This window comes from Chionomys nivalis, chromosome 11, assembly GCF_950005125.1.
Source record: "Chionomys nivalis chromosome 11, mChiNiv1.1, whole genome shotgun sequence".
Classification (NCBI taxonomy): domain Eukaryota; kingdom Metazoa; phylum Chordata; class Mammalia; order Rodentia; family Cricetidae; genus Chionomys; species Chionomys nivalis.
Genome location: NC_080096.1, coordinates 32,166,893 through 32,177,426, shown reverse-complemented (window position 1 = coordinate 32,177,426; position 10,534 = coordinate 32,166,893). Strand labels below are relative to the sequence as shown.

The 10,534-nt window shown below is 50.1% G+C and overlaps 1 protein-coding gene across 10 annotated transcripts in view; it reads right to left on the bottom strand.

The window, feature by feature from the left end:
* Nucleotides 1-6,812: 6,812 nt before the first annotated feature.
* Ptprf (protein tyrosine phosphatase receptor type F) overlaps nucleotides 6,813-10,534 on the bottom strand; it is an 83,203-nt gene continuing 79,481 nt past the window's right edge. For all 10 annotated transcript variants that reach the window (XM_057784847.1, XM_057784850.1, XM_057784854.1 and 7 more), the window contains 6 exons: nucleotides 10,260-10,438; nucleotides 9,913-10,039; nucleotides 9,570-9,695; nucleotides 9,184-9,338; nucleotides 8,939-9,074; nucleotides 6,813-8,490 (listed from right to left, as the gene is read on the bottom strand). In XM_057784847.1, coding sequence (XP_057640830.1) covers nucleotides 8,422-8,490; nucleotides 8,939-9,074; nucleotides 9,184-9,338; nucleotides 9,570-9,695; nucleotides 9,913-10,039; nucleotides 10,260-10,438 — 792 coding nt within the window. In that variant the 3' untranslated portion in view covers nucleotides 6,813-8,421. The remainder of the gene's footprint in view (nucleotides 8,491-8,938; nucleotides 9,075-9,183; nucleotides 9,339-9,569; nucleotides 9,696-9,912; nucleotides 10,040-10,259; nucleotides 10,439-10,534) is intronic.

The following is a 10,534-nucleotide window of genomic DNA, read 5'->3' as shown; positions in this document are numbered from 1 at the left end:
ATTGTCCCACAACACAATACAGCTGGGTGGTGGTGGTGTACGCTTTTAATCCCAGAACACAGGAGGCAGAGGCAGCTGAATCTCTGTGAATTCGAGGCCAGCCTGATCTATGGATCAAATTTCAGGACAGTCAGGGCTACATAAAGAAACCCTGTCTTGAAAAAAAAAAAAAAACGAAAAAAAAAAAAAAGAATGCACCACAGGTCTGTGCAGGGGAGCAGTATGGCCCTTCACACCAGTTGTTTTACCACTCAGGTGACTCAGGTGACTGGCTCAAATTCTAGGGTCCTTCGAGCTCATAAGAAAGAGCAGCCCAGTAAGACATAAGAGCAGGGTGTGGCGCATCCCTGTGATCGCAACGCTCAGGAGGCAGAGGCAGAAGCTGGAATTCAGAGCCAGCCCAGAATATCACGTACACGCATGGGAAGCAGGCCTGCATCTGTTGTGTTTGCTACACAGTGAGTACGAGGCCATTTGGGGCTTTCGTGTTAGACCCTGCCTCAAAAGCAAAAAAGAAACAAGCAAAAACTTAAGGCCTGGGGATATAACTAAGTAGGCAGAGTCCTTGTCTAGTACGCCCCGAGCTCCTGTGTTTGATCCCTGTGTTGGATCCCCAGTGCTGGGCCTGTAAGCCAACACTTTAGAGGTGGATGCTGGCAGATCTGCAGTTCAAGGTAATCAGTCTGGGAAAAAGTATGCCCTGGCAATTATTTAAGCATAGGCCTGTGCCAGGCATACAAGTATAGCACAGCCTATAATCCCAGCTACTCACTTGCCGGGGCAACGTGGCGGGCTCAAGGCCAGTCCACACAGCTATTAACACCCCATCTGCACAATAAGAAAGGGTTGAGAGATTTAATGTGGTGGTAGAGCACATGCCTTATACCAACAAGGTCCTGGATTCAGTCCCGAGTACTTTCCTATAGCAACATGAGAAGCTCATGGAGCCATACAAAACAGTGTTTTTGTCCTTTAAATTTTTTTTTTGTTTTTTTCAAGACAGGGTTTCTTTATTTTATTGTTTTATTTATATAAAATTATTATTATTTGGGGGGCATTGAGACAGTTTCACTATGCACCTCAGCTGAACTGGGGCTCACCATGTAGACCAGTTTGGCCTTAAACTAACAGAGACAGACTTACCTCTGCCCCTGGAGTGTTGGAGTTAAAGGTGTGTGACACCATGCCCAGCCCTGTCCTTTAAATTTTTTATTAATTAATTAAACTGTATTTTATGTGTGTGGGTGTTATACCACCCTACATGTCTGCACCCCGTGCATGCCTGGTGCTGCTGGAGGCCAGGAGAGGGCATTATACTCCCTGGAACTAGAGTAACATGCAGTTGTGATCTGCCCATGGGTGCTGGGACTAGAACCCTGGTCCTCTAGAAGAGCAGCAAGTGCTCTTAAGCATTGAGCTGTATCTTCAGCCTCTCCAAAGTATTTTTAAAATGATTTACTTACTAAGTATCTGCCTGAATGTATGTCTGTATATATGTCTGTGTGATGATGTTGGAACCTCTATAACTGGAGTTACAGATGGTTGTGAGCTGTTATGTGGGGACTGGGAATTGAACCCGGGTCCTCTGGAAGAGCAGCCAGTGCTCTAAACCACTGACCCAATCTCCCTCCAAAGTATTTTTAGAAAACAAGAATTAGCTGGGCAGTGGTAGACACACCTTTAACCCCAGCACTCGGGAGGCAGAGGCAGGCGGATCTCTGTGAGTTCGAGACCAGCCTGGTCTACAGAGCTAATTCCAGGACAGGCTCCAAAGCCACAGAGAAACCCTGTCTCAAAAAACCAAAAAAAAAAAAAAAAAAAAGACAGGTGTGGTGGTGCACACCTTTAATCCCAGCACTGGGAGGTGGAGGGTGGAGACAGGTGGGCGTCTGAGTTTGAGGCCAGCCTGACCTACAGAGCAGGTTCCAGGAAGACCAGGATTACACAGAGAAACCCTATCTCAAAAAACTTAAAATTAAGAGAAAGAAATGAATGCTTGAAACAGACAATTAAAATTCTGGCTTTTGATTTTTAGAATGAGAGACTTCGTTGTATTAACGGAACAGAAAGTGCTATAAACGCCAACAACGTGAAATCACAGTGGAGGAAAAGGTAGTGGGAGGGGGAGGGGCAAACAGGCACACTGGCTTTCTTATTTTCCCCGAGGGTAATCAATAGGGACCATCCACAGGTGATAAATCAGCAAACAGGCTTAAACAGCACATTTAAAGCCATGCAGGGAACGCAAGACGAATTAGAAATAGTAATATATCTCACAGAATCAGGAGGTAGAAGGAAAGTAGAGGCATAGGGTCAAGTAAATTTGCTAAACCTGTCACATTTATAGCCAAGGAGCCAGCAGACATTCATCTGCTAAAGACGGACAAAGTCCACCATCAGGAGAGATGAGCGCGAAGAGGACACTTACCTCCAATTTGGACCCTTCAAGACGGAGCTGGTGCAGCAGCTTAGCAGGAGAGCTCTTGTCTAGCAGGTGCACACGCATGCATGCACACACGCATGCACACACCCAAGTTTGTTTCTCTGGCTGGGTAGTTGGAGAAGACAATAATGAGAGTTTTACCACGTTACATACCTGTACTATTCAGGCAGGCCTTTAACTCAAATCCTCCTGCCTTAGTCTCCCGGGTAACTGAGACTACAGGCCTAGGGGCTTTCTGATTATTAATGACAACTGTATTTGTGCCTCTTTTCCATCTGACCTCATCTCCTGCTACTCTCTGGCCCTTGCTCAGGATGGTAAAGCCACACCAGTCTCAACACCCCAAACACATTTCTACCCCTTTGCTCCAGCAACTCAGCTCTGCCTGGATGCCCACCCTTTTATATGTGTAGGAGGACTTTGCCCGCTTGTATTACTGCATGCCTGTTATCCTCGAAAGTCAAAGGAAGGCGTCAGATCTAAAACTGAAGTTACAGATGGTTGTAAGTCACCACGTGGGCATGGGAACTGAACCTGGGCCCTCTGTACGAGCAGCAAGTGCTCTCAACTGCTGAGTCATTTCTCTAGATGCTGGGTACTCATCTCGAAGATGGCAGGCAAACTCTTCCATAGTGTCCAAGTGTCCCCTCCAGCCCCGTGTCTAAGGATTAATCTGCATGGTCCACTTGTCTGGTTTGAGAGGCACCATTTCTGGGTGCAATTGTGAGTACATTTCCAGACAAGATTAACGTGTTGTGTATCTGTGGTGCAGGTATGTTGGATGTGTAGGTGGGTGGGTTCATGTGTGTACTGTAGAAGTCATCAAATACAATCTTCTAACACTCCACCTTATTACTTGGTAACAGGGTCTCACTAAACTGAAGGCTATTTTGGCTAGGCTGGCTGGCCAGAGATCTCTGGAGGTCTATGTCTGCCTCCGGGGCTGGAGGGACAAACACTCACACCCATACCTGGCTGTTTTGTTTTGTTTTTTGAGACAGGGTTTCTCTGTAGCTTTGGAGCCTGTACTGGAACTAGCTCTTGGAGACCAGCCTGGCCTCGAACTCACAGAGATCCACCTGGCTCTGCCTGCCAAATGCTGGGATTAAAGGCGTGCACCACCACCGCCCGGCTTGCCTGGCTTTTTTTTAAGTGGATGCTGGAAATTAGAACTCAGGTCCTTGTGATTGGATACACTCTTACCCACTGAGTCATTGTCACCTGCCCTTGAGTTGAAGCATTTAGGTAACAAAATAGGAAAAGTAGTCAATACGCCACCTTCCAGTGAAGGCTGCCTGGCCCCTCCTACTGTGCCGCCATGGCACTTCCCACCTGACACATTACAAATACTTCTATTCACTAGTTTCTGTATGCATCCTCTGTCTCCTCAAGAGCACATGCCTCTAGGCAGCAATCTCTGGGGTTCACTGATGTGTTTGTTCTGAACCCTCGGATGGTGACTGCCACGTGGCAAGTTCTCATTAGGTACTGGAGAAGTGGATGAAACATAATATTCTAAGAGATAAAATGGCACAATAGAGCAACCTTTTAGCTCGTTGTCAGGATTACATAAAATAATAGACTTCAGATATCTGGCATAGTGGAACTGTCGCGCCTCATTTAGGAAATTTACTGCTGACTTTTGAAGGAAATATTTTCAGCTGAGACCTAAACAATGAAAAGAGCATGAGGTTGGGTGGGTAGAGAGGTGGGGAGAAGCTGGGGAAGGGGGGAGCATGATCAGAATATTTTGTGTGACAAAAATGTTTTTCAATTAAAATCAAATAAGAGTTATCCAGGTAGACAGTTGGGGGAGGATGTTTGTAGAAAGGTCTGGAGCTGAGAGGATGGTACAACAGAACTCAAAAGAACTGGTTTGGGGCTAGAATAGTTTGCCTTGTACATGCAAGGCCGCGGGTTCCATCTCCAGCATTGCAAACACAAACAAACAAACAAAAAACAAAACTGATTTTGTCATGGTTGGGGAACAGGGAGAAGAAAGATTAGGCCACAGAGACCAGATCCTCCAAGCCTGGAAAACCAGGGAGTTAAGGCTGACCCTGAGGGCTTGGTGGATCTGGTTAGTCAGATCTCCCCAGTGTGAAGGACCAGTCTGGATGCTGTGTTGAGAGAATGGGTTGGCTGGGGTCGGATGGAGAACAAACAGACCATGGAGAAGGCATGCAATAGTCCAGGCGGAAAAGGCAGACTTAGAGTTGGGCATGGTGGCTCATGGCTGTAATCCCAGTGCACAGGAGGCAGAGGCAGGAATAAGCATGAATGTGGAGCTAACCGGAGCTATAGGGTGAGACTCTTCCTCAAGCAGGAGGGCCTGCCTAGTATATGGCTTGGGTCAGAAGCAGTGGGAATGGAAAAACAGGTGTGAGAGGCCACATGGGCAGGGCTTGGTGGAATGAGGGGGTATAGGAAGAAGAGATACCTGGTTAGAAAACTTAGTGTCAGGGTGCTAAACTCTGCACAGGGAGACCTTAGAGGAGCAGGCCTGAGAAGGCGGGGAGAGGACTAGCTCCGTTTGGGAGAGTGCTTGCCTAGAATCCCCCCAAAACAGAGATGATTATCTTCCTATAATCTCAGCACTTGGGAGGTGGAGGCAGAAGGATCAGAGGTTCATCCCAAACTATGAATTTGAGGTCAGTCTGGACTATGAGATCATGAGAGCATCTAAAAAAAGAAAGGAAAAGAAAAAGATCTCTGCGAGTTTGAGGCCAGACTGGTCTACAAGAGCTAGTTCCAGGACAGGCTCCCAAGCTACAGAGAAACCCTGTCTCCAAAAAAAAAAAACAAACAAACAAACAACAAAAAAAAAACAAACAAAAAAGATGGCTGGGCACATGGCCACCACATCTTTAACCCCAGGACTCCGGAGGCAAAGGCAGGCAGATCTCAGAGTTCGAGGCCCACCTGGTTTACAAAGTGAGTTCCAGGGCAGTCCAGTCAAAGCTATAGAGTAAGATCCCCCTCTCAAAAAGCAAACAAGCAGAACGAGCAGGGAGGAGCTGGTACTGTTGGGGATGGAGACTTTGGAAAGGGCCATCTCCTGACCTGACCTGCCATGCGGTCTCTTAGGTGGAAGCCCTTAAAGAGTGAAGGATCTTTGGGGAGCCCCGAGGTTTAGGTCTAGAAAACACTTAGTGCTGAGCCTGCCTGGGGCAGGTCTAACTTCTGGCATTTCTCAAGAGTGAGCCTGGTATTTACTCATCTCTTGGCAATGTCTCATGGTTCAATCTTTGCTTAACAAGTAATCATTCAAGTTTCATCTCATCAGTCATCATGGTGGGATGGCTGTCCTTCTCCAAATAAATGCAAACAGGTGGGGCACTAAACCGGGTGTGTGGGAAGCCAGGAGGGACCCATTTCAGGCCTAGGTCAGTTTCATCCCATCAGACATGATGGCAGGATGGGTGCCCCTCTCCAAATAAACACAAATAGGTGGGGCACTAAACTGGGTGTGTGGGAAGCCAAGGCCTAAGTCATTCACAGCCCGACAGCTGGTAATCATGGAATAGGCTGAGGACTTCCACCCTGCCGACCCAGGACAACGCACAGCAAGTCACTGTTTTCACCATCAACTCAATGACCCACCCATCCCATTCAGCCCATGTCACCAACCTTGTCACTCTGCACTTCTTGGAACATCACACTTGCTTTGACTTAGGCTTCTGAGCTGTGGCACAGGTTATCCCTCCTAGGCACCCTCTTCCTACCTCTCAACTAACCTACTCACCTCTAAAGCCACCAAATTCAGTTGTCATCTTCTCCAGGCCTTCCCCGGGGCCAGGTGCCACCCCAGGGCACCCCCAGTAAGTCTGTGACAACTCTCTCCCTGACTTAGGTATCTCTTCCCTGTTTGCAGTCTCTTATTTCTGCAAGCTTCAAGGGTCTGAGACCAGGCAGGGTCTTCTCACTGCCACTGTGAGGCTGCAGGGCTCAGTGAATCTGCAGTGCTAAGTTCCCTCAGCCCCCAGGGTCTTGCTGTTTGTGCGTCCAATACCCACATACAAGAATTACACTGTGTCTTACCAATTAATTTCCATATGGTCATTTTCTAAGTCCACAGGTTATCCCATTCCTTAGAACATGGGAGAAGATGAAGGTGGTGTTGAGGGGTGGGGCGTTACACCCTCCATTTGGCAATTCACAGCACTGGGCGCTCTTAGCAGCTCAGGCCTAGAGGCCTAGCCCTCGGTGGCTCTGTCTTCCATTCACGCAGTCATGGCAGAAGCCTGTCACAAGCACTCAGGTTGGCCATGTCCTCTTAGAAAGGATCCTACAGAACCCACCCAAGCCACCAAGTCAGACACCACACTCTAGATCAGAAGGAGCTGAGGCAGAGGCCCGGTGTGTAAGAAATCGGATTATTCAAATTTATTACCATCAAGAAGTATGCAATGACGCTGTAGTTTTTCTCAACAAGTAGAAAACAGACTGTGTACAACGGTGAACTCTACAGCACTAGCATCCACAAGGTAGAAATGAATGTTTCTCCAACACCACCAACCCTGGATTGTTGATCTCCAATTAGCCTCGCTAGATCTGGGGACGTCGGCATCAAGTCCCTAGGCTAAAAAACAGCTATGCACCCTTCCCCGCCCCCATTACCTATCTAGATAGTGCTGCCCAGAGGAAGAGGCCCTCTCCCTGCCCCTCAGCAAGCTGAGATAAGACTGAGTATAGTACCATGGATACAAGTCCAGTAGTCTTGCCACATTGGTTTACGAGGGCAACTTGGATTGAAGAAGAGCAAGTCTTGGGGGAATCTGAAGACAGCTGCAAACCAGGAGCGGAATCATCTGGCCTCGGCTGAGGACAGACGTGTGCTACCAGGCCCACTGGCCTAGACCTGAAGGGCCAGCCACACCCCCCGCTTGGCCCTGAGGTGTGTGGGGCGTGGCACAAGCCCTCACCTGTGCCATTCTGTATTGAGGTGGCCAGAACCCACAGCCTACAAACACCTGCCACACTGCAATGCTGGGGATGATAGCGAGACGCTGTGGGCCCATGGCGAGCCCCAGGCACATTGAGTTGCCTCCCACTTCAGGATGTGAAGCAGAGGCCAGGGGATGAATCTTTTTTTCTTTTCTTTTTTTTTTTTAAAAACATTTATTTCTGTGTTTTTTTTTTTTTTAATTTTTGTTTTTTTGAACCTTTGCAAACACGATGGTGATGAGGAAGGCCTTGCCAGGCTCCCCCAGACACGTCTGTGGTTGTGGGCTATGAATGTTAAATGCACACTGGGGATGGGTTTCCTATCGCCTCCCCGCCCACCACTGTCTGTAGGGCCTAAAAAAAGGCTCTCAAGGAAAAACAAAACCTAAAACAAAACAAAACAAAAAAAGAAAATGTGTTTCCCTGCATTTGACTGGAATAGGATCTCTGAAAGGCTGGAGAACAGCAGGCGTGGTGCTGCCTCCTGGGCCACAGCTGCCGGGCTCAGGCAAGGGCCCTCGCTCTGCACAAGGAAGGCATGTGCTGTCCTTCAGCGTAAGTTGTACAAGAAAGGATCCAACATGAACTCAAAGAGGAAAACAAAACAGGCCCCAACTCCCACAGCAGCCCGATCTGCAGTGAAAGATTCGCAAAAGGAAAGTCGGAGGGAAGAGGCTAGGATCCCTCAGTCTACCCCGCCTAAGGTATAAAAAGTGGAGGCTTCGCCCCCTTCCCCACCCCATGAGAAGCATGAGAAATGCGGAGCTGAACAGAGAGCTTGAAGCGGGGCTCCACTTGGGCCTGGTGGACAAGGGCCCAGAGCCAGGCTGCCAGTCCGCCTACTCGCCCAGGTGTTCTGGGCTCTCTGACTGGTGTGGCAATGTTCCCGAAATGCTGTGATCCCAGTGGGCTGTGCTCTGCCGGCAACAGCATCCGTGCAGGAGGGCTGGACGATGGTCGGTATGGCTCAGAGGAGCTGGGTCTCCCCCCGGAGCCCCTCAGGGGAGCAGCGGAGGAGAGGGGAGCAGTAGTTACGTTGCATAGTGGTCAAAGCTGCCGAGGTATTCCAGGGCCGCACGGTAGCACAACTGGTATTGGTCCTGAGAGGAAAAAGGGTTGGCTGGTTAGTATGGATGAGGGAAGGCATTCAAGCTGCTGTCAGTGGTCATAGAACACAGACAGCTGCCCAAGTACTCTCCCGATGGAAGAGGGGAAAAGCCTCTGCAGGCCCATCTCCCCGCTTTCCCTCTCCCAGGCCTGTATTCCCCTCTGCTATTCCAACCACATTTGTTTGTCCCCAGATTTTAGCATCTTACACAGACCACTGTGTTCAACCCCGACCCAGAAGAAGGCAGCATGACACCAGAGCTCAGGACAGAGCTACTGAATGAACACAGCTCGCTCTCCTCTCCCCGGCAAGTTAGGCAGGACAAGCAATGCCACGTGGCTATAGCATGAACGAACACACGTGGGCCAGCTGCAGGTACAGCTGACAGCTGGAGGGCTGTTAGGGGGAGACACTTGGGTCCCGCACACTGGTCTGCTTACCTCTGTCTGCACCATTGCAGGGCGCTGTGTGCGGAGGGTCTTCACGGTCTGGAACATGTCAACCACACCCTCATACCGCATGCGTTCCAGGGCGATGCTCAGAGTGATAAACACCCCGGTACGGCCCACACCAGCACTGCTCAGAGAATGGCTGTGTCAGGAGTTCTGTCACCTCAGGTGGGGGCTTCCCAGGCCTTCAGAAGCACCCTCTACCCCAGCCCTATGTGGGGATAGCCCCACCCCACCTGCAGTGCACTGTGATGGGCCCATCCTGCCCAAATTGCTCCTTTGTCTTGTGCACCTGCCCGATGAAGTCAATGAAGCCTTCCCCCGTTTTGGGCACTCCTTGCTCTGGCCAGTCTGTAAACTGGAACTGTCGGATTGTCCTTGACTGCCCATCCTGGGAGAGATGGTCAGGAGCCAGAGTTAAGGTTTGTACTTCAGGCACTAGGTCCTCTAGACCAGGAGTATAATAACACAGGGACGCACTCACAAGGATTCTAAGAGGTAACATGCACAGCTTGTATTCCTGCAGTTTGAGCTCAAGGGGCTTGGGGGCCGACCCAAACCCTCACATGCTCAGGAAGTGTGAGGTTCAGGCTTGTATGCATATTCTTTGACCAACGCTCACCCGGGCATCTGTGACCTTGAATTCCCGAAGGATATACTGGGGCATGTTGTATTCCGCCATCGGATCAACAACGAAGTACTGATAGCGAGCAGAGCGTTCTGCGGGCCAGTACTGGTGACACTTCTCCTGTGGACAGAACACCGGGGACCCCATGGTTACGTGGGAAGGGGGTGCCACGTTCCAGAGGACTTTGGGACAGGATGGGTGTTGGTAAAAGAGCACAAGGCTATGCCGATGGGAAGCTGGGGTACAGAGCGGAGCTTCACAAAAGGAGCACCCTTCCCAATGGTGCCTGGTGTCCTCCCTGGAATGAGAGGGGCCCTGGGGGAAGGGGTGGGCTCACCCTGCCCATCTCCCGAAGTTTGGTCAGCATGACGATGATGGTGGAATTGTGCTCCCAGAGCATGCGCCAGAAGTCCTCGGTGCTCTCTGCCAGAGGCCCCTGCGTAGCTATGTAGGCCTTCTGCTGTCTGGGTGACAGAAGACTTGACATGCTGGAGGTGCTGCTGCCCCCATCTATCCCGACACTGCCTAGATCCTTAGGACCCTGCTCACAGAGCAGCCTTCCTCTAGGAAGCCCTCGCTTCAGTACCCAGCTCACTCTCATCTTTCGGGCTAGCTCCTACTCCCCCAACTAGGAGCAGACCAAGGTACCAAAAGGTACCGTGGGGCAGGGAGAAGCATTCCGACCTGTAGCCATCTAGAAAGCTGGCATTGATGTAGTCCGAGCCTTCCACACCACGGATGGGTTGCAGACACACTCGGGTCAGCTCATAGGGCATGATATTCACCAGGCGGTTTTTGAACTTGTTGCAGGGCAGGTTGGCACTAATGAAGCGAGATGTGTGGGCCTTGGAGTTGGCCAGTAACTGTGAAGAGAAAGAGGTTTATCAGGCTTGGTTCTCTGCAAAGAGGCCTTCCAAGACCCAGTCCTTCCCATGACCCAGTCCAGGACCCTGGAGTCG